This window comes from Polypterus senegalus, chromosome 10 (assembly GCF_016835505.1).
Source record: "Polypterus senegalus isolate Bchr_013 chromosome 10, ASM1683550v1, whole genome shotgun sequence".
Lineage (NCBI taxonomy): Eukaryota > Metazoa > Chordata > Cladistia > Polypteriformes > Polypteridae > Polypterus > Polypterus senegalus.
Genome location: NC_053163.1, coordinates 108738024 through 108762898, shown reverse-complemented (window position 1 = coordinate 108762898; position 24875 = coordinate 108738024). Strand labels below are relative to the sequence as shown.

The 24875-nt window shown below is 39.6% G+C and overlaps 1 protein-coding gene across 2 annotated transcripts in view; it reads left to right on the top strand.

The window, feature by feature from the left end:
- Window positions 1-24875, top strand: part of tenm1 (teneurin transmembrane protein 1) — an 844835-nt gene that overhangs the window by 615728 nt on the left and 204232 nt on the right. For both annotated transcript variants that reach the window (XM_039766316.1, XM_039766314.1), the window contains 4 exons: window positions 2686-2894; window positions 6578-6788; window positions 11562-11663; window positions 15437-15631. In XM_039766316.1, the coding sequence (XP_039622250.1) occupies window positions 2686-2894; window positions 6578-6788; window positions 11562-11663; window positions 15437-15631 (717 nt within the window). The remainder of the gene's footprint in view (window positions 1-2685; window positions 2895-6577; window positions 6789-11561; window positions 11664-15436; window positions 15632-24875) is intronic.

The following is a 24875-nucleotide window of genomic DNA, read 5'->3' as shown; positions in this document are numbered from 1 at the left end:
TGTGGTGCATCTGTTCATGTGCTGTAGTGCTGGTGTTATCAAGGGGCAAATCTCATCAACTGTGTTTTATTGCTCAGCAGTGTTCAGGTATCCGTTGCTTAAGAGTGGTCTCCAATCTCCCAAAACCCTCAACTGTTGATCTTGTGTCATTTCCTTGCAGTGCTTGATGATTCATGGGATACCCCAACCCCTGAATTGTCAATCTAGTGTCTAAGCTTCATGGAGGACACGTTTATAAGATTATTGATGTTTATAAAGGTAAATTCCTTAATTTATATCTAAATTGTATGCACTTAGTTAAAAGCTTATTTTTTGAGTTAAATTTGTTCACCCACAGTACTGTATATGATTCAAAAAATTAGAAATTTCGGGGGTTATGTGTACAGGATTCCTAGCATAGGTGACACGGAATATGCTTATGTTCTTGAGATTATCAAGAAAGGAGAGGAAGACAGCACTTCATGGGAAAGTAGTCATCAGAAAGAATATCTTGTTGGTTATAGTAAAAGAGAGATCAGTGCAGCTGGAGACCAGGGGTTGATGGGCAGTAACACCAAAGGGTATTATGGTTAAGGGTTGAAACACCCAAGAAAGGTCGGGCATCATCTGATGACATCATCTCCTGTACAAAGCCAAAGTTACTCAAAAGAGAGACTGAGGACTAGGCTTCCTACTAAGTATGGTAGAACAAACATGTTGGGTGGAATGGTCTGTTCTTGTCAAAATTGCTCTAATGTTCTAAATTACTCCAAACAAGACACATAATTTGGTTATTGGGTTGAAACAGACTAATTGTAATAAATAATGAGATCATCTTTTTGCTAACTGTCCAGCAAACCTAATCTGCACAGTTTTGGGATGTGGCTGGAATATCATTCTGGGAAGATAAGAATGTGAAATCTCAACATAGACAGGCATCTTGACCTGGAATGTATATCCAGGACTCTAGAACTAGGGGATGGTAGAAGTAACAGCTGAGCCACCCTAACCAAACAAACAATTAAGGCTACATTTGAGCAGTCTCTTCATGTCTATGTGGGTCTCACAGTACTTCAGAAAGTCAGTCATTTTTCCAACCCTCTTTGGAAAGTCAAGATGCAGAATACAATCAAAGACCTGAACCACAAACACTTATAAAAATAATAAGATGACTAAGCCCAACAAGATAGATGAAGCTAAATAAATACTAATTGTAAGAAGATGTAGAAAACAATCTAAAGTTTGAATCATACAGGTGTTAGTAAACAACAGGCATTCCCATATAGGTGAGCTTTTATGACATCTAAGCGTGTAGTTCAAAATTAATGGGAAGTAGCACACATGGCATCATTAATGCTGTACAGATGATTTACCTACTCTTAGGGCTTGGTCATGTAGATGAGTACTCAGTATTTAAATTTGTGAGTCTGGAGTCAGAAGAAAAAAACTTCCTTTCAAAACTTACCACAACTAATATGTGAGCAGCAGTCATCTCAATCTCCTTTCAGTGCAGGTTCACAATATGGCCAGACCCCTAGGACTACCCATTTATCTTTATAACTGATATCCATTTGGAATAGCTAACAGGCTAACACCAACAGTCTTATTACACATAACTCTAAAAATCTTTAATTGAATTCCCTTAATCAGAGTGGTCTATTCTTTTTCAATATTTTGTTTTTCTCCTAAGGCAAGTATTTCAAAAATCATTAAGCCACTTATCTGTCTCCTATGATGGCCAAGGTGTGAAGCGAGACCAGATGTCTTCTTATCAACCTTCACACTGAGCCCGCAGCTGACAAATTATTGGAATTCTGGAATTTCATTTGCTTTTCTGAAATGAAGCTGCTAATTACAAGACACTGAAATTAAGTGCAAAATAATGGAGGAATTAGTATGAGTCTGAGAATGACTAGACACCTGTCTATATTGTGGCTACCACACTTTATGTGCCATCTTACCTTAGGCGAACTTTTAGCACACTGAGGCCTCTGTCAAACATATTCACTGTGTGTGTATGTGTGAGGACATATGGCTGCGTGCCAGAGTGCAGACATGTGCAAGCTGTCTATTGAACATCTATGGACCAAAAGGGATTTTGGATAAGAGGAAGCCTTCAAGAAAACTTGTCCTGAAGACTTGTTTCTGCTTTAGAAGTGAAAGCAAAATTGTTACTTTTTTCCATTCTTATCTATTTTGCAATTGTGTTTCAAACTTCTAGAAAACATAAATATGCAGAAATGTAATTGAGAATCTGCACATATATTGAGTTGCAAAGCAAAACAGAGAAAACATGACCATTCTAAACTAATATCACAGACATACAAATGTGCTTGGTTGATAAAGCTTTACACATACAGCACATTTAAATAAGTTTGCTGACATGGGTTTTAGTACATCATTTCTAAGACCAGAAGTTCTCTTCCCTACTAAAATTAAGCCATTTTGTCTCAGGACCACTAAATCATTTTAATACATCTTTCCTTGTACACAAGATAATGCACAGCAGTCTACTTGACATTGGTCAGAACTACACATACAAATCCTCATTTATGTAGCACCTTTTGAGCAAGATGACAGTATGATGTAATGCTAGTCTTAATGATAGGAGTGTGGCTTCTGTGGGCACAACCATCATCTGTCTTGTAAACAGCCATATCAAACTTATCTTTTGTATGTTAATAAACTTTTTTTTTTTTTTTGCAGAAAAGACAGTTTTTCAAAGAGGAAAAGCAATCGACAGAGGGGAAGTGGAGATTGGCACCCAAGTGATGCAGGCCATTCCTCCCGGGCTCTTCTGGCGCTTTCATATTACAATTCATCACCCCATGTACTTGAAGTTCAATGTGTCTCTGGCACGGGATGCCTTGCTTGGGATTTATGGTAGAAGAAACATCCCTCCTACCCACACTCAGGTACAGTTTTACTGAGCTCTTTTAGTTATTCCCTGTTTTTAATTCCAGTAAGGGATCCTCTATATTTGATTACTGCTGGTTTCTGTTTAAATATTTAACAATCATTAAATAGCATTGAGCCTTCTCAGTATTTGGGTATTCAGTGTACTACAATGCGGAACTTAAATCAAATACAAGACAGCATGACTTCACCACAGAGAGTTTTAGAAATAATATAAAACAGTTCATTTTTATAAAAATACATCTAGTGTACACTAAGGGCCATTAAAAAATGCTTAAACATCCAAGTTCCAGTTCAGCTTCAATTTATTGTCAGTGTCCAGAGTACAGTTGCTAGAATGGTTAATACCAGAGCTATCTTCAATGACACCTGCTGGGGTATATATATATATATATATATATATATATATATATATATATATATATCCTTCTATATAAAAGCCGTCGGGATTGTCCTTCCGTTCCGTCAGTGCTACGCAGGCGCAGAGTTTCACACACGCCCCGTCCATTTTGCAATGCAGGATGGGATTTGTAGTTTCGTTTTTCCAGGTAAAAGATGATTTTCTACTCCAGACTGTGCGATATCTTCTTCTTCTTTCTTACTATATAAAAGCAGTCAGGATTGTCCTTACATCCCATGAGTGGAAAGCGTAGCGGTATTCCGCTTATCACAGACTTACTACTTGCAGCTTGCGGTACGAAGCGACATGATGTGAGCAGAGTTCTGGTGCTCCCATCGTTCCCTTGCTTTTGTGCGCAATGCACTGGAAAAATAGACAAAATTATGTCTCTGGAAATAATTAATGTTGATGGAGGTCAAATGCTTCACCGTGTAGTAAATATCAGGGGGGTTCAAAAGGGCGACCTTAATATAGAAAAAAAGTTTAAATTTCATCACAAAAATAACAGAAACTACGAGTATTAAAGTAATACCGCTCAAATGCAATATAACCAAATTAATGAGTTTGTATAAAATATCAAATTGATCTACATATTGAATTGCCTTAAGAAGTGGTCAACTTAAAAGTTGGTCACCTTAAAAGGCGGGTCAGCCTAGTAATATATATATAGTGACACATTAAGTCCCTGTCTTGCACCCCAAAACACGAGGCTGAGTCTCAGTACTTTAGCAAAACCAGCTTTTTTCAGCTTGAAACAGGAACAGCATTGTTTTTATTTTAGCAGGATCTGCCACTCTCCTATACACAGATACAGCAATCACGCAGGGTCGAGCCTAGGTTAGTGGCCAAGTAATCTTGTTCCCTGCATTTGTAATGTTCCTTGCATCACCCATCGACGGCAGGCACTTATAGCGTGACCATGACCTTTTCGGATTTACTTTCATGGCAAGCTGCTACAGCACTGGGAGCCTGATAGGATCTCTCCCACAGACGCGGCAATCATGCTTCAGGACGGTCTTTGGCATTTCATCCCGTTGGGGTGAGTCCCAAAACAGTTTAGAAACCTTACAATATATATATACATATATATATATATATATATATATATATATATATACATATATATATATATATATATGTATATATATATATATACATTTGACATACTTGATTTAGTTTAAAGTATACAGTATGTGAGGATGTGCATAGGTTCTATGCAAATACTACACAAATACTACTCCATTTTATATAAGAGACTTCATCATTCGCCAATCCAATTCAGATACTGATGTATACAGTATATGTAATTGCCATGATATTGAAGATAAAATCAATATCTCAAATAATGTTGTCAGGCGAGTGCCAATGCCCACTTCCTATGTTCTTGTAAGTTATGAGGGGACCTGGATCTACCCAGAAGTGCCATTAGAGCTCTTCATCCAGGATTTGTTCTCTTCAGGTATGAAAATATTTCCCTGAATGTGCCTTTGAATTGTTCTCTGCAATAGTCTCACCAAGTTCAGGGGGCTGGCTGTGTTCTGTATACAGTATACATATATGCAGTATGTGCCTTTACCAATATACTCTATGTTAACTTTACAGAAAGTCATTGAATGAATACTAAATCCTTAACATTTTCCATATTCATAATTCTTATGTGCCATGAGACAGAACTTTTGCTGCTTACCATGCACAGGTAGCTGCATGGATTTTCAAGAGGTTTCTCATTGAGCGCCCACTTAAACAATCAGTAGGTGGGTGAGGAATGGGGAGCAGAATTGGAATGATGCAAGTAGCAGGTTTAATTTAGTCCACTTCTCTTTATTCTTATATAGATTGTACAAGTATAATGTGGAAGTTTTACTGTTTCTCCATTCCTCTCATGTGCTTTCTTACACAACATTTACAAGTGCAATTATCCTTGAGCAGAAAGTTAATGCAGAGAATGAGTTCCTGCTGGGAGGTAAGTGACTAAAAATCCTTTTTTCATTTAAAAGGTTCAGTGTATATCATCAGTTTGTCCTGTAGTCCACTACTTGTGTTTTGCAAATTGTATTGCATAATAGTAAATAATAATAAAGTGTAAAAATAAAATAGAATGAAATAGTGAAAATAAAGTGAGAGTATAGCTTGATTCCATAGTCAGCCGCTCGTCCTCCTTCCAAACTGAACAGCCCATCAATATTATTGAACGCTATGTTTTATCGTGGAGGGTAAGCTGCAGTTTTAAGAAGCCCACACCATTTCAGCCATACAAAAGACAATTTCCAGTGATCAGTGGCGAAAGGAGTGGTCCACATGACTGCTTTCTTGTTCTTTTCTAGTCACGAATGACCAGATGTGAGGAGGTTTCTTGTATTTCAAAATATTCTACACACAAATACTTCTTCTTTAATTACCTATACAGAATGTTTTGATGGGTTGACAATTCATCCTCAGTAGTGTATAGTTCCAATAAAATTATACCCCTTTATTTGATATCTGATAATTAAAAAAACGACAGACATAGTGCTATTTTGAGTTCATTCTAAGCCAGGTAAATCCTGCTGATTACACCACCACCGTCAGCACTGTAGCAAATTCTGTAGTTGAGTTTGTTTACTACACACATAAAGGTCACAGCCTGCAATTCTCATCAGTTTTGCTTGCAGTGCTCCCGGGTGGTCTCTCTTCCAGGCATTAAGCATGTTTAGTGTCTGAGATTAAATGAGATCGGGCACACTCACACTGGCATGACCATCAGCTAAAATGCTCATCATTTGAGTTATGGCTGGGCATATATAAAGCTGATAAATGGGAGTCTTTGAGTGACTGTTTATCTTGTGTCTGTACACTGTGTTTATGTATTAGTATTTAATAGAAAGCAGAAGTGACTTTTAAGTGCCAAAATATAAGATGCTAACTTACTAAGTGTTGTGCTGCACAGCAAGAGTCATGTTCTGACAGATGTGAAATGTGACGGTGGCTGCAAGATTAGCTGTTTTCATGATCAGGCATTTTTAAGCACAGTTACATCATACAAAATATGACTTGTAACTAACTAACTCCCAGTAATGAGAAAACAATCATCATACTGATCATTGAAACTCACTGAAGGCGGAAGGTATAGGATGATCCTCCCTTCACCCCACCCGTTGCTTTTCAGAAGATTCTGACTTCAGGCTTAAAGATTATATTGAACAATTCTAATGATGATTGCTAGCTGAAGGAAAAAGCCTGCACTCTCTATCAGGTCAAGCACCATAACCTTCTTGATTGGGTGTCTTTTTTTCTTCTTCTTAGTTTGATTTTGTGAAATTGCTGGATGGAAAACAGCTGATTAAGCAGGAGAACAAAGGTTCAGAAGACTCCTTCTTCTCACCAAGGAATCTGATCCTCACCTCTCTTCAGGAGACCGGCTTTATTGAGTACATGGACTTAGGTACCTGGCACCTGGCATTTTACAATGATGGGAGGAAGATGGAGCAGGTTTTTGTTCTCACGACAGCTATAGGTAAGCAACAATCTTTACTGGAGCAGGGAGTACAGATATCTAAATAGGAATATGCTTAGGCACTGTGCAGAGCAATAATGTCCAGTGAAGAAGCACATCAAAAGCAATGTGAAAGTCAAAGCATTCAAGTCAGTACACTTTGGTGATATTGTGAAATAGGATGAGACTGCTGCTTTTAGGACCAGATCATTATACCCGCGGTTTGACAGCAGTAGCTTGCCAGTTCATCCACAAAAAGAAAATCAATTCACAGATGTCTGTGGCTTTTTCATTCTCGGTACAATAATGAAGTATGAAGTGCCTGACAGTGCAGAAAATGCCTGGTAAAAGTAGTCACTTTTGTCTAATCAAACTTTTTTAATGCAGTGTATTGATCAATCATCCTCACTTCCATTTTATGAACACAGATTTTCCAGAGCAGGGCATAACCCTATCCTATGAACGCTGGACTTGAATGGGAGGCCACAACATGCCAGCGCACATTTGAGTGCCCACTCAATTCACACCAAGCCAGTTTAATGCTCAAACATGCATATCTTTGGGATTTTGGAGGAAATTGGGGCATCCACACAGACACAAGGAGAAAGAGCAGACTCCATACAGGACAATAGTTAGCTGTAAAGGTGCACTTCTAACCACTCTGCTGCCATTAAAGCTATCGACAAGATGTTGTGTATACTTCCATTGGCATCACATAGCGTTACACGCTATTTGGAAGGGCAAATGACATCTACTGTATAATTAAACTCTTAAGGTCTGTGTGTGTGTGTGTGTGTGTCCTGTCCATCCCAGCAGTCTGATTGGTCAGTTTGGTTTTGTTGATGTGATTGAAAGAGGAAGCATGTCAGATACACAAGGAAGAGTAAAGGTGTAGAAGCCACACTGAGTGTCGTCTTCAAAGAGTGAACAGGAGGCAAGCAAGGTGCCCCAAAATGATAAGAGTCTGAGAAGCAGGCTTTATGGGAACACACTCCAGACAGGGAGCGCCACTCAGGACAGGTTTATACACATGAGGATGCAGAGGAAAGGCACTGAAGGCACCTGTAGGGAAAGAGATAGGAAATAGTTTAGCATTTAATCTATTACCTGTCTTTAACAGGTAACATGGCAGGTTACTGTATAAAATCAACACAACAGAATATTGAATGTTCATAATAAAAACATGAATGGTCAAATCAACAGGACATTAAAATAAAGGATACGACAAACAGAATAATAAAGTTTGACAAGCAAGTTTAAGAATTTCAGCTTCAAATTATAGTAGACAAGAGTCAAACATTCAATAGTGGGATAAAATGAGATTTATGGACAGGTATCAAGTGAGAGTTGCAGAAAATGAATATTTTATTATACTGTACATAGAAAGAATATAATCCCATAGTACTTTACATGAAAGACATAATAACACAGATAGACATTGCATTCTAGGTAAAAAAAGAAAGACATGGCAAACCTGACCGGGATAATAAAATACCAAGATGTTACACTGACAATAAATGCTTGGCCATTTATAGCAGTAATCTTCACAGCAGTAAAGTATAGCAGTGAGAGCCAACCATCAAGAAAGAAGAACAAAAGGAAAATAAAGCTTTTGAACTCAGGTGCTGGAGAAGATTAGTGTGCATATAATGGACTGCATGAAAACAGACTGCATGCTAGAAACATCTACAGTAATGCTGAAAGTAAAATGTCAGTCACATGATGAGAGAAGGAGGATTACTAGAGAAGGTTTGGTGAGGCTGATCATTAGAAAAGTCACAAATGAAGGAGAATCATAGAACATACTAAGCTGTAAATTCTGTCTTAGCAGAGTTGATTTTGTCTTAACTAGTGTATATATTGCACACTATTTTAGATATGATTTTAAAATGAATTGGAACCCTGAGAGGAGGGTGTATGTTCCTGTTTTTGGTACATTTCAAGGAAATTCCAGTGATGGGTGTAGCATGGGCTACAGACCCCATAAAAAGCAGTTTTGCTTTACTGGAAATTTGATACAGGGTAGTTCTATGTAGCTCTCACAGTGCAGGGAGTCCTGTTTCAAAATAGTATAGTGGCATATTGTCAAATGCTGGGGCTGGAGACATGACTCTAGTGCTAAGGGTCACAATAAAAATTTGAAAGAAGCCAGCTATAATCAGTCCATCCATCCATTATCCAACCCGCTATATCCTAACTACAGGGTCATGGGGGTCTGCTGGAGCCAATCTCAGCTAACACAGGGCACAAGGCAGGAAACAAACCCCGGACAGGGCACCAGCCCACCGCAGGGCACACATACCCACACACCAAGCACACACTAGGGACAATTTAGGATCGCCAATGCACCTAACCTGCATGTCTTTGGACTGTGGGAGGAAACCGGAGCACTGGGAGGCACCCCGCGCAGACACAGGGAGGACCCGGGAAACAAATCCAGGTCTCCTAACTGCGGGGCAGCAGCACTACCACTGTGCCACCGTGCCACCCAGATGAAATCAAGCCTGGCTGTATTCAATCAGATTATTTTTACTAATTTAACTGAGGCTAATCACTTCACAAAGTGCTAGTTGTTGTTGGATAACAATGAATAACGTAAGTGAAAAAAAGTTAGCTGTTCACTCAGATGTCTTTTATCTAATATATATACAGTATATATATATATTTATATACAGTATACTAGCTGTGTAAGCAAATGCTGTAAAAAGCCCGGGCTCCTGGAAAACATGGATTCTGACACGTCAATCAATCAGTCACATATGTTATGCATTAGCGACTAAGCAAGTTTCTCTTTTGTCGGCAGTTTCACTTTGGTGACAGAGTCGATTTCTTTGAGCTTCATGCTGTAGCCTTGCACTTCCAGGCTGGACAGACAGAAACACACACTTCAACGTGTAGACATTTATATATAAGATATATATAAAACACAAAGGGAAAAGATGAAGGGTTGGGGGCCACTTTGATAACACAGTGTAATATCCAAAATGAAACTGCAATAAAAGAACTACAAAAAACTAATTATGGTCCGAACTCAAAAACTCTTAAGAGAAAGCACTTCTGTGGAAGATGCTCCATCTCTAACAGTTGCAGGTTTGACAATGAATGCTGGCTTTTAGTTTTTCATCTTCCTACATATTTCTGGTTAGGAGGAAAGGGCAGGACTTCTGAGTCTGTTCAGGAAGTGATGTAACAGGTCCTCCTTTATACAGGTATATGCATTGTCTGACTATATATTGTCACTCATGCAAATTAGAGGGTCACCTTTCAGGTTCATCAGAGATAAGCACCACCACCCTGGGACATGAGGGGGCGCTGTTGCTGTCACTTTTTCCATACACAGCACAATGAGGGTGACTGACTCCGCCCCTTCCAGGTCAGTAACGACAAGGCCTAGACGCTCTCAGCAGAGACTATCTAATTGCAGCACGAGCTGATTGCCGGACAGAGCATTGACTTAGCCAGTGTGATTTCCTCTTTGTGGGATAACACAGCAGTTTTCTAGACAATATTGCTTTATCTTTCTGTTCAGCGCCATCAAGCTCTTGTTTGTTTTGTCACTCGATGGCGCTAAACTATGTACTGCAAATAATATTCTCTTTATTGTCTCATATTATAAACTGTATATTGTTTGACATACTGTTCTGAAAAATGTAATATATTCACATCATTCAGTCTTTGCTTTATCCTGGTTTTTATACATTAAGATGTGCTTTATTTTAAATTATTTTATGTTTTTGAAGTGTAATAACATCTTTTGATTTTCAGTTGAATTTTCCTTGCCATCTTATGTGCTCTATAATTTAAAGTGATTACATTACTAATGTTTCTTAAGTAATCAGAACTGTCACCATTTGTTTAATGCATTGTTCTTTATTAGTTCACATGAGTGACTTGCTCATTCCCAATTATTTAGCTAAGATTTTAAAATTATGACTATGGTAACTAAGTTCAGCATTAATATCTTGTGATGGACAGCCGGGTCCCATGCCCGGCCAGGACGCCTCTGCTGCATACGTCCCGGGGGAGCCACCATGGACAGTGCAATGCCTCCCCGGGGTGTCTGGGGGCAGCCTCCCTGGCCGTGGGTCCTTCCTCAGTCTCCCCCGTGGCTCCATGGGACATGGAGTCCACCACAGCCCGGTTGGGAAATGGGGTGGCCACTAGGGGGTGCTGCGGAGAGCCAGGCGCCACATTGGACGACTTACCAGCCCCACCCGGAGGTGCAATTAAGACCAGCTGGTCAGGCACCTGGAGCACTTCCGGGTGGGCTATAAAGCGGGCCAACCTCCCTTCATTCTTGGCCAGAGTCGGGAGGAGGAGGACGAGGTTGCCTGGGAGGAGTGGTGGTGCCAGAAAGAGTTGTTGTGTGGGATTTATAGTGCTTAGGGACTGTGTATTGCCTGTGGGTCATGGGGAAGGCGTGCACCCACGGGTGAAGAAAAAATAAAAGCCTGTGTGTTTTGTACACGTGCCTCTGCGTGGTCTGTGCCAGGTGGGCGCTATATAGCACCTTTTACAATCTAGAAATTTCTCTGTTTTTATAAGTGCTACGTGTTATATACTCCATACATGAAATGGGATGGAGGATGTGCACCTTAATTCAATTTTTACACACAATTTACAAAGAAGCAGAACAAATTTATAGTAGCCATCATACAGCCCTGCACTACAAATGATCTGTGTCCAGTTGGCAGCCTTTGATAATGTGTAAGGTCTATAATTGTCATGTGATATAAGTATAAATGACTTCATGCACTGTGTCTCTAACTGTGAGCACATGTTCTTTTTGTTTAGAAACCATGGATGATTGTTCTACAAACTGCAATGGCAATGGAGAGTGCATATCCGGCCACTGCCACTGTTTCTCTGGGTTTCTAGGACCTGACTGTGCAAAAGGTAGAAATGTCTTTTATTAATGTCTTTGCAATTTTGAATCAAAATTGTGTTTCATTTGTACGTGTATAATTTTGGCCCTATTGAGATTTTCTGGCATTCAGAAAGTTCTGCAGTAGACTTTCTAAGACAGAGAGTGTTAACTTTTTAATTGTCGGTGCCTTATACAGTCTCTGTCATTAACATATCTTCTGTGATCTCACTTTCCATCTATGATACAACTAGTGTCTTCATATAACCTCTGTCACAACCTACTCTTTTTATTTTATTTTGATTGTTTATTTAGTATTAGTTACCATTTTAGCATTGTGCTATGATGACATCATTGCTCTATCATTTTGAATTTTTAGTTGTTATGACACCACATGTTGCTAGGCAGCATGTCCTTTGCACGTGTGTGCCTGTCATCTCACTGCATGGTCATGTGATTGTGGTGGCCATCTCATTTAAGAACAAAATTAGCTTCCATAGAGTGCGAAAAGTTGGTTTCTCTGGCAACTTGTGTTTTCGGTATTGTTTTGTTTTTGACCAACATTTATCATGACTTTAAGCCTGCCTGTTCCTTTTCATTTCATTTCTAATCTTTTTGATCTCCTGTGATTCTGCGTCAGCTCTGTCCAGACAGTTCCTCCTGTTTTTGCCCTCCACTTCACATTCCTTTTTCAACCTTAGTGGAAAGAGCAAAACAGCTATGGCATCCCCAGACGTAAACATCTTGTGCTTTAGTGACTGTGACTGTTATAAAAACATGACCTGTGACCATGTTCTGTGAAGTTAAATGACAGCTTCCATGACCTCCTTAATGGCTATAGAAGTCTAGACCTCTTTGAGTGGGATGCCTTATATATTTCATGTGTATGTAACAATTAAAACACCAAATAATTAGATGGTTTTTGTATAAAAAACTTCCATTGAAATAGGTAGATAACAAATAAATACACAGTCTGTACTGAATCCATCAATGACCAAAGTCCTGGTAGTCCCCAGAGCATTTATAGAAAACTTCTTAATAGATTAGCCAGAAGAATAATGAAGACTACATAAGCTCCTTCAAATAGAAAAGTGCATTCATTTTCAAAATTTGGTTACTTCACGATAAGACCACTTAGAGCAGGGGAGTTCTCAAAGTCAGTCCTAAGGTACCATTGTGGCTGCAGGTTTTCATTTGTGCCAGTTTTAAAAGTCACTCAGTCACTCTTACTAATTGATCTAATTGTTTGGTGTGTCTTTTTTCTTCTCTTATATTGCACTAGCCATCCCCCGTGGCTTTGTCTGTGTATTAGTGAAACAGGACAGTGAGAAGGGCTCACCCCAGCTCTCTGCTGCTGACGTAACTCTTCCCCTTCCCCTTGGCCCGCAGCCTTTGTCTCGGATTAGCAGTAATATATCGCTCCTGCAAGCAAACAATAATTCTTAGCGCAATAAGAGAAGTCGCAGTCAACCGGAATGTGTAAGCAAATTATAGAAAAAGAAAGATCTAAATCCGCTAAGTAGTTCTCTCATTCACTAACTAAGCGGAGTTAAGGTTATGCCCTGAGGCAGATGTGTAAGTGAGGAGGGCCCCGCCCCCCTCCCCACAGCCCAATGAGTCTCTCTCGGATTTGCGCTAATAAATCGGTACCGCAAGTGAACTGTTATACTTACCGTGATGAAGAAGTCGCAAAATCAACAGAATGTTCAAGCAAATTATAGAAAAAAACCCAATCTAAATCTGTTAAATAGTTCTCTCGTGAAAAGTGGATAGACATACAAATGGGTCTAAAAAACTATAAGAAATTTCACGCTTGGACCACAAAATTTTACGAAATTTTTAAAACCGTTTCTTAACCAGCACTTATGGGCCAAGGGTAACCTACATTCTAAATTTCGAATCCCAAGTCTTCATGGTTCAGGAGATTTCGTGATAAGTGATTCAGTGGTATTTGGTTTTTATATATATAGATTCAGAAAAGTGCTCTGGTATGATATGTACAGTAATATTTTAGAAAACAAATTGAGATATGACTTTAAAAGTTGAACTCTCTTTTGCTATTGTTGCTTTAATTCAGCTTTTTCTAAGGTGTTTTCTCCCTTAATCGTATCCAAATACAAACTATCAGTGCGGACAAAGGAGTGATTGATAGGGTCTGCTAAAGTGGAGCTGCTATCTCAGTATCATCTTCATTTGTGTACTAATGAATAAGAAAAGGCAGGACTCATTGGCTCTGAAGTTCAGTTGTAATGGTCCAGGGTAACTGTAGGTGTTCATCCCAACCAACATCTGTTTTTAGCTGGACTCCTGCCTTCATTAATAAAACTGTTATTTCTTGCAGCAAAAAATTGGAAAAGGAAAGATAAAAATGTCCCTCATGCTGGCACCGGAGCTGTCAGGCCACACATTCACTGGAATGAGACAATACTTTGAAACTGTGAAACTGTGTTGAAAAGTCTGCATGGGGTCTTGTAATTTGTCATCTCCTGTGATTCCTAGTTGTATAATGTGACATACTGAAGGTGAGAAGATCCAGTAACTTCAGTCATAAAGTTTGACATCCCCCTTGACTTGAAGTTGTGTAACATACTGCCAGCTTGAAAAGCATTGTTAAAGCTCCCATCATACTACACAACATTTCTAATGATCTCTACATAGTCTTAGAGAGTCTGTGGCAGTGGAGGTGGGCTGCCATAACTACCAGTTGTGTAGTTTAACATACCCAATGACTCAGTCATACTGCTGTGCCAGTTGACCAAACTAAAATTCAAGTTGTAGGGTCAGGCTTGTGTGAGTGCAAGTGTTGACAACCACTGAGCACTCAGCTGAACTTATAATACATACTGCACAATGTAGCCGCAACTGTAGTAGGAAAGTGAGTTTTTAGGACCACATATCTATCTATATTCAGAAGAGTGCTCATGTGTCTGATGTTTCGTGTTTGTCATACAATGACAGAATGGAAAAAGGCAAACAAAGGGCCAAGTCTGATTAATTGGCCAAAACTGGAAACGTTCATACAGGTGCTGCTAGGCACACTAATTGGCCGTCAAAGTGCAGGGAGCTTGCAATATTTTGGAAATTTAAAACCATGCTGATAAATTGTCACAGAGTCATGTAATTTGTAATCCCCTGTGATTTTCGGTCATGTAATCTGACATCTTCAAGGCAATGAGATCCAGCAACTGCCGTTTTTAAGTCTGAAGCCACTCTAAATAGATGCTCTGTAACTTGCCGCTAGCTTTGTAAGCTCTGAAATGCTTAAAATGTCAAACATCAAGCAATCACATTTTGCAAACTCAAATGTGTGCCTGCATGCACTAGGCAAAAGGAACACCACAGTTCTATTGCATTAAGATGTTCCCAGGTCCCCTGTTGCCTCATGCAATCTGTAATTTAGTCCCCCCACAAACAAGAGATCTTTCTTTTTAATAGGGAGTCAGTTTTTCAAGTACATTTACTGTGATGGTTTGGTGGAGATGAGTGTTGAAACAGTCATTTCTGATTTGTTCTGCTCTGGTGAGAAAGCGTGTTGCTAAAGCAAGGAGCATCTTGCAGAGCTGGCTTGGACCAAATCAATCTTCATGCTTGTTTTCCAGAGAAATTCCGAAAGGAAGAATGAGTGAGTGGGGATGTCAGATTTGGAATCTCCAGAACACACTTGAATGCAGTTCGATTGTTACTTAAATAAATTGCCAGTTAATGGTAGTAGCATTAAATTTCACGAGATGGAGGATCGAATTGGCAGGCTTGCTTTCGTATGGTTTCAGGAAATAGAGTCTTATGAAATAATTATCATTCGCAGATTCCTGCCCAGTGCTGTGCAATGGCAACGGAGAGTATGAGAAAGGCCACTGCTCCTGCCATACTGGATGGAAGGGTCCTGAGTGTGACATTCCTGAAGACCAGTGCATTGATCCTACCTGTGATGACCATGGCACCTGCATCAAAGGGGTCTGTGCCTGCATTGCTGGATATAAAGGAGACAGCTGTGAACAAGGTATGGAGAATCCCTCACTTAGGTCTCTGCTTGCCTTCATACTACCCATCATTCAGACAAACACACCACAGATGTGCACCTTCAGTGGGCCATTGATCAGCATGGCAGCAACATCACTACTAACTAGCTACATTACAATCTTAGCCATTTAACTAGCTGCATTATTATTCTTTATAGTGAGTGCATTATTGCAGCAAGGACTACTTTTACAGAATGGATGTCCATCCTGACAGGATTTCATTTCACCTTTTTTTTTTTAAGATGTTTCCATTCCTATAATTGTATTAGTTCATAAGTCAAACTTCCACCTTAAGCTTACAAAATGGTGACATGATTTAAAGCACAAGACATTCTGTTTCTGGACTCCCTTTTCTTGGGGATTTAGGAGTGTATATATTCTAAATAAGCCTGGGAGAAGACAAAGGGTAACAAGAATATGAGATTTGTAGCCATCCAGTTAGGGGAGTGTATCTGAAGACTGGAGGTCTGGTTGATCTTTAGTAAATGGAGAAACAGGTAAGTTGCACTTCTAATAAAAGGATTTCCCCAAAGTATGATGGACTCTTCAATAAATGAAGCCTTAACAGTTTTGGGTGTGAATAGTTTTACACTTCAGGAAGCAACAAATCAGATGTTTTTTTTGCAATAGTCATCAGTTTATCCACTTATGGGACAATATGCATTTAGCCATTTACCAAAAAGGCAACCATCTTGCTATCAGCCTAAAAGAATTCCCAGAATAAGTAACCAACTAGCCTAAGAGCAGTTAAGATGATTACCTACCCATTTAGAAGAGTATGTTACATTGCAGTCAACCCTGGGATAATAAGATGTTATACAGCACACTGGACAGGGACCAAGAACAGTGCGAGGTGAGTGCAGCTGCAGCTGTGGGTGCCAGAAGCTGCTTAGTATGGAGTGAAAGAGATTGCCCAATTACATTTTACATGGTGCATCTGTAACTACTTATAAATCACTTTCTAATTACTTTTATAATTATAACTTAATTAATCATTGTCCAAGTGAACTTAACAAGTAACTTAGTAAAGTGGCTACTACACGTATCCTAATGACTATACAGTACTAATGAGGTTGGAGGGCACAGGGATACACTGTTTTCAGTGCTCAGCCTCCAAACTTCAGAGTCATCTCTTTGAATTCTGGCCTGAAACTGTCTATGTGAAATTCAACTGTTGACCCTGTGTTCAAGTTCACACATACTGTCACTTGTACATACTACAATGAAATTCTTACTAGTATGTCTCCTCAGAACAGAATAAAAATACAATAGCAAAAAAGACACACATACAATATCGTGCAACCTACATACAAACAATTATTTACAATATATGTTTATATACTGTATAATAAACACAATTAGATTATTTGGGTGCTCACCTACCAGGTAATGCTTGTGTTTGGTCAGTCAGTCGTTAAACAGCCGCCGCACCCTCTCAGATCATAGACATGTTATAAAGTACCTGCCAAATAATACAAAGAGGACACAACACATGTTTTGCCCTAATTGGAGCTCATCAGGTGTATGCACCTTTGTTTCTCCCATACTGGGATTGAACGTTGGACGTCAGCACCTAAGGCAAAATATATTCAGAAAATCAATGTACTTGCCTGCTTGGCACCCCATAATATATATAATATGCTACCGTGGTTGTCCATTTGTCTATCCAGGATTTTAAAACACCTGTAGCTCGCAAACTGTTTGACCTACTGACCTGAAATTTGGTACACATATACTACATAACGTCTACTATCCACTTTTGGGGTGATGATTGACCTCCAAAGGTTATTCCTCTTTATATTTTTACTTTATTTCATTGTAGAATCAACTCTCGGCAGTGGCCAGCAGGACAGCTATGCGACGCATATGTGCGGGCACCATTCTCATCCCTACCACCAAGTAATTGCAACACAAACACTGACTTAATCAGTTGTAATGTGAAAAGATGCTGACGAAAGAAGAGAAGCAGAGTGCCACTAGGGTGGAGAAAAGAAGAGCTGCTCAGGAAGCAGTAAGCGCATCATCCTCTGAGCAAACGATTGCTAAACGTACAGAGAAAGAGCAAGAAAAATATGAATGCTTGAGTAAAGTGTATTCACTGCATGTTATTGTGCAGTGCACTGATACTGGGATAGATAGATAGATAGATAGATAGATAGATAGATAGATAGATAGATAGATAGATAGAAACACACGCACTTACTATGGCCAATAAGGAGTGCACCAAAGGATCGACACAATTCATACAAGCACAGTCCCAGGTCAAAATAAATTCTTTTATCAAACAAATAACTTTTGCAGGACTTCTTTTTAATCAGTTCTTGTCCTTTTTTGTGAAACGCCAAAGATACTTTTCTCTTTTATCTTCTTCTCCACAACTCCCAGGTTAAGGTTCGTCCAACTCATGCTCACAGTTCAACAAGATTTCCCCCTGGAAGTGTCTGAGCAATACATGGTTTTGTGAGGGAGTCTCCCTCTGTCGTTCTTCTCCAATAGCCTGCTGACCATGAACGACACCATTAACCAACCCGATCGAAGTGTTATATAGTGTTTTTAATGTCATAATCTTATTTTGATTAGCTATTCAGTAACCTTAGACCGGGATGTTGAACTCCTTAACGACCTTCTTAATTAGTGACCTGTTTTTGCTGCTAATTAACTTTTTTGCCTTAATTTTAATTAACTCAACTCGGACCCCTTAGTCCCTTCTATTTCCTTAATTAGCAGCCAAACAATAATGAGACACAAAATGAGCAAACAGGTGACCAGCTAACCACATTATCTGAACATAAAGAAAGGTGAGGGTCTCGGTAAGGTTGATCTCTCAGGTCAATAATCAGAAACAGAAAATCAACAGTTTTGGAAATGTCTGCTGTAGCAGAATGAGAGCAGCAGTAAGCCGTGGAATTAAGTAACGAGTTTAATTAACAGCAAGAATTGGCTTCTCATTAAGAAACTGGTTTGAGTGAAATTGGCTGGAGTTTGATGGTCATTTGTTGGCTCATTTCACGTCTCATTTCTGTTTGCTGACATTTAATGAAGAAAATAGTCAATTGAGAGGAGTGAATCCTTAAAAACAAGGTTATTAAAATAAAGGGAAAAGGAGGTAATTAGCAGTGAAAACTGGTCACTGATTAAGAAAAGAGTTAGAGTGAAACCCTGCAGCTACTGCGGCCCTCCAGGCCTGGAGTTTGACACCTGTGCCTTAGATCGTAGGATAGAAACTGTCCCTGAATCTGCTGGTGCAAGTACTAATGGTCCTGTGCCTTTTTCTAGGTCAGAGTAAGACAAGTGACTCTTTAGGATGACTAAGGCCTTCAATAAAACTGTTTCCCTTCCAAAGGCCACAAGTGTTGTATGTGTCCTGAATTATATTGTGTGCTACCTTCACCACCCTCTGCAGTGCCTTATGAAGTTAAGCTGAGCAGGTAGCATACCAGGAGTTTGTGCAGCCTTTGTGGTTGAACTCTAGTGTGCATCTGCAGAAATTTGTGAGAAAAAATAGAGGAACTGGACTTTCCTCAGACATCTGAGGAAGCTGAGGTGTTGAGTTTTTCTCAACTCTACTTTGACCTGGTTAGAGTGATTGTGGCCGATCATGTGTGTGAGTGTGAGTTTGTCTCTACTTTGCTCTGATGCCTTATATTGGGATGATTCCTGCCTTGTACCCAATGCGTCTGGATTGCACTCCGAATTCTGCAACACAGGAATATGTTAAGCAGTCCTAATAATGGATGGGTGGGTTAGATTCAGTTTAACATGGCAATATTTGTCACCAAATTACAATACTATTGCTCAGTTTTTACATGTTAAGTACCCCATACCAATGCATTATTTCACTGCTGGCTACCTTTTTTGTTTTACCCGCTAGGCTAATAAAAGTAATTACTAAGTTATGCTAGGTAATTACACTGCACCTAGGCAGACATTTAATGTGCTAATGGACAGAAGGCAACATTTTATTTACTACATAAAACATTATGTCCATGCACCAAAGCCTATATGTAGTAAATAACAAGAGCACACCATTAAGGACTGAACCTTATGTATTATGGATGCAGCAACAGTATCTGTGGAAAGAGTCGACCAAAGAACTGTGGCTGTCCTCATCGGTGCCATTATGCCCAAATATCCAAATGAACTTTGGCTTAGCAGGCTGTTGTACTTATTTTTCTGCTCTGCAGCTAAAAAAAAGTTAAGGGATCCCTTATTCATCACAGTCTAACACCAAGTCAATTAAGCTTCAGGAATATCAATCAGCCCACATAGGAAAGAAAGGCGATTGTGAATCAACTTCTTTTGCTTTGGTGCAAATGATGTGACAACAGATGCACTAGAGAGGCAACAGCAAGACACCCTCCAGAAAGGGAATGGTTTTGATGATGGCCACAGATAATTGCTCTCTCCTTATCTTTCCTTACTGATTTTTCTCTACTTTTGCATTTTGCTAGTGTCTTTGTCACTACTGGTAGCATTAGGCTGATCCTGCAGGTGATTCATGTCTAGGATGGCACATCCATACATGCCATTGCAAGAAGGTTTGCTGTGTCACCAATCTCAGTCTCAAGAGCATGGGATAAATACCAGGAGAGGGGTTGTCACATGAGGAGAGCTGGGCAGGGCCATAAAAGGGCATCAGCTCAGCAACAGTTCCGCTATCTGTTCCTTTGTGTAAGGAGGAACAGGAGGAGCACTGCCAGAGCCCTACAAAATGACCTCCAGCTGGCTACTGGTGTGCACGGATCTGACCAAAATGTCAGAAACAGACTACATGAGGGTGACATGAGGACCCGATGTCCTCTAGTGGGACCTGTACTCATAGCCATTCACATTCACCAAAAATACCACAATTAGCAGGTCCACCTTTAGTGCCCTTCTTTTCACAGATAAGAGTAGGTTCACACTGAGCACATGTGCCAAACATGAAAGAGTCTGGAAACAAAGTGGCAAACATTATTCAGCCTGCAACATCATCCAGCATGTCCAGTTTTGAGGTGGGGCAGTAATGGTGTGGGGAGGCATGTCCTTGGAAGGTCATACAGACCTCTACGTGCTTGGCAAAGGTACACTGATTGCTGTTAGGTACCGGAATGACCTTATGGTGGTGCAGTGGGCCCAGGGTTTCTCCTAGTTCAGGACAATGCCTGGCCTCATTCTTCTCTAGTATGTAAGCAGTTCCTGGATGATAAAGGTATTGATGCCATTGACTGGCTTGCACATTTCCTGGACCTGAGCTCAGTTGAGAATCTCTGGGACGTTATGTTTCTGTGTATCCGATGCTGCCAAGTAGCACCGCAGACTGTCCAGAAGCTCACTGATGCCCTGATCCATGTCTGGAAATAGATCCCCCAGGCCACCATCTGGCGTCTAATCAGGACCATGCCCAGAAGAATAAGGAGCATGCCCAAATGTTGCCTGGAGGGCATACAGGTATGAGGGGGTCATACAAACTACTGAGTCTCATTATGAGTGGTCATGATGAAATTCAGGCAAGTTGAATCAGCCTCTGATTTCAACTTTTGACTTTAATTTTCAGTGTGATGTTAAAAGCAGCCCTCAGTGGGTTGATGATTTTGGTTTCCATCATTCTGTTCTTTATGAATTACTCAGTAAGGAGTTTCCTCTTGAACATTTCATTCCTTGAGATCCAATGTGTGATTTAAGTGTTCCCTTAATTATTTTGAGCAGATATACAGTATATACAGTATATATATATATGCATATACTAGCTGTCCCCCACGGCTCCGCCCATGTGGTAGTGAAACAGGACAAACTTTAAAAATCAATGAAAAACTAAATAGAAATGTAATTCTGGCCAAGCAGAAGGTAGCTATGCTCGAATGATCGTGTTTAGCTTTGACGAGCGAGGGTGGCCGTGATATGTCTGGAAATCAGCAGCTACCCTCTAAAACACAAGTAGCTCTGATATCTCTCACAAAAACATCAAACGCTACTGCTTAACAATCTGTAGATGATGATGTCTGTTGAACAAACAGGTATCACTAGCTAAGCGGAGGCAAGGTACGCTCCAACACATGAAGAGAGGTAGACCGACTCGAATGGATGCTGGCAGGTGACTGAGTCTCTCTCGGATTGACGCAAATAAATTGGTACCACAAGTGACCTATCATACTTAGCACATTAAGCAAAGTAAGTAAGTAAAAAACACCCAATCTAAATCCGTTAAATAGTTCTCTCATGAAAAGCGGACAGACACACATACAGACAGACATTGAACCGCTAATCACGTGGCTTGAACTCTGTAAAAATCACATGCACACATGGTTGAGATTTAGCAGTTTGAGCAGACCTTACAATAGCTATAATGTGTGTAATCTAAGGAACTTTGGTGTAGTATGATTGTACAGTAGGAGCCAAAACATAGCAGAATGGTGTGATAAACAAAAAACATCCAGTAAGCAATGGTTCTGTAAACAAAAACACTTTGTCAATGAGAGAGTTTAGAGAATAATTGCCAGAACCATTCAAGTTTAGAGACATTAAACATTTATTTTCTTGCATTGCAAAAAACAATACATACTGCATGTTAAGTTCAGATGTAATATGTTCTGATGATTCAGCCATATTGTGGACAAACCACTTGTTGCATTACCCAGTTAAATTAAAGAAGACTACTTTTAAAAGAACATCTCATAATAAATGTACCGTGATAAGCCACTATGTAAAAGAAAAATAAAGACACAATATTTTAATTTAACAAAAGGAGGTCTTTAGTAGCATTAATGCTGATCCAGAACTTTAATATTTAAGTCTTGAATAACCAATTAACACAGTGTGCACTCTAAATAGCTTGAAAATCTTACTAGAAAAATAAGTCTTGTTTGTTGATATATTCAAAAACTTACTCCATGTTTAAAAGATTTGACTTTATATAAATTTTAATTCATATATTCAAATTTCTCTATATATGTATACTGTATTGTAGTTGATTATATATACTCAAACACTGCATTATGAAAAAGTATATTTATGTATTGTAAAAGATAACAAAGGGGCAGAAAAAGGTTTTGGGTAGCTACCCCATATACTTGAACCAAATGCAAAAGCTATGATTTAAACAGGTCTTTATAGGATGAGTTCAAGACACAACTGCCTTAATGGTAACAACATGGTGTTTTTATAGACGGCCCAGAGGAAGTGATGTGATTGGGGCCGGAACTGGAAGTGATTTTGACAGGCCCAGGTAAGATTTCCCTCAGATGGTCTGCAGGAGAAAAAGAGAAAGGGTTAGTGCGCACTGCCACCCCCTGGTCCAGTGTGGTTTTTCCTGGGGCATATCTGTAAGTCATTACAAATACAATTAAAACTATACTTCATTTTATCATGGGGGTATGACAGTGAAGTAAAGATGGTGAGGTCCTAATTCTAGACCACTCACTGACTCTTTAAAGGTTACACATTCCCTCTACAGTATGTCTTTGTAGGTTTTCCTCTCACATGTCAGTCACATCTGTGTTAAGTAAACTTGTGAATGTGATGGTGCTATGTCCAAGGTAGGATTTGACCCTACTGAGAAAGGCTCTGCTTCACTTTGGCCTTAAAGTTCGTTAAGAGGGATAGATAAATAAACTGACATCCTTATTGATGGTATGATGAATCAATCAGTGTGAGTTACAGTGGTGTGAAAAACTATTTGCCCCCTTCCTGATTTCTTATTCTTTTGCATGTTTGTCACACAAAATGTTTCTGATCATCAAACACATTTAACCATTAGTCAAATATAACACAAGTAAACACAAAATGCAGTTTTTAAATGATGGTTTTTATTATTTAGGGAGAAAAAATCCAAACCTACATGGCCCTGTGTGAAAAAGTAATTGCCCCCTGAACCTAATAACTGGTTGGGTCACCCTTAGCAGCAATAACTGCAATCAAGTGTTTGCGATAACTTGCAATGAGTCTTTTACAGCGCTCTGGAGGAATTTTGGCCCACTCATCTTTGCAGAATTGTTGTAATTCAGCTTTATTTGAGGGTTTTCTAGCATGAACCACATTTTTAAGGTCATGCCATAGCATCTCAATTGGATTCAGGTCAGGACTTTGACTAGGCCACTCCAAAGTCTTCATTTTGTTTTTCTTCAGCCATTCAGAGGTGGATTTGCTGGTGTGTTTTGGGTCATTGTCCTGTTGCAGCACCCAAGATCGCTTCAGCTTGAGTTGACGAACATATGGCCGGACATTCTCCTTGAGGATTTTTTGGTAGACAGTAGAATTCATGGTTCCATCTATCACAGCAAGCCTTCCAGGTCCTGAAGCAGCAAAACAACCCCAGACCATCACACTACCACCACCATATTTTACTGTTGGTATGATGTTCTTTTTCTGAAATGCTGTGTTCCTTTTACGCCAGATGTAATGGGACATTTGCCTTCCAAAAGTTCAACTTTTGTCTCATCAGTCCACAAGGTATTTTCCCAAAAGTCTTGGCAATCATTGAGATGTTTCTTAGCAAAATTGAGACGAACCCTAATGTTTTTTTGCTTAACAGTGGTTTGCGTCTTGGAAATCTGCCATGCAGGCCATTTTGCCCAGTCTCTTTCTTATGGTGGAGTCGTGAACACTGACCTTAATTGAGGCAAGTGAGGCCTGCAGTTCTTTAGATGTTGTCCTGGGGTCTTTTGTGACCTCTCGGATGAGTCGTCTCTGCGCTCTTGGGGTAATTTTGGTCGGCCGGCCACTCCTGGGAAGGTTCACCACTGTTCCATGTTTTTGCCATTTGTGGATAATGGCTCTCACTGTGGTTCGCTGGAGTCCCAAAGCTTTAGAAATGGCTTTATAACCTTTACCAGACTGATAGATCTCAATTACTTCTGTTCTCATTTGTTCCTGAATTTCTTTGGATCTTGGCATGATGTCTAGCTTTTGAGGTGCTTTTGGTCTACTTCTCTGTGTCAGGCAGCTCCTATTTAAGTGATTTCCTGATTGAAACAGGTGTGGCAGTAATCAGGCCTGGGGGTGGCTACGGAAATTGAACTCAGGTGTGATACACCACAGTTAGGTTATTTTTTAACAAGGGGCAATTACTTTTCACACAGGGCCATGTAGGTTTGGATTTTTTCTCCCTAAATAATAAAACCATCATTTAAAAACTGCATTTTGTGTTTACTTGTGTTATATTTGACTAATGGTTAAATGTGTTTGATGATCAGAAACATTTTGTGTGACAAACATGCAAAAGAATAAGAAATCAGGAAGGGGGCAAAT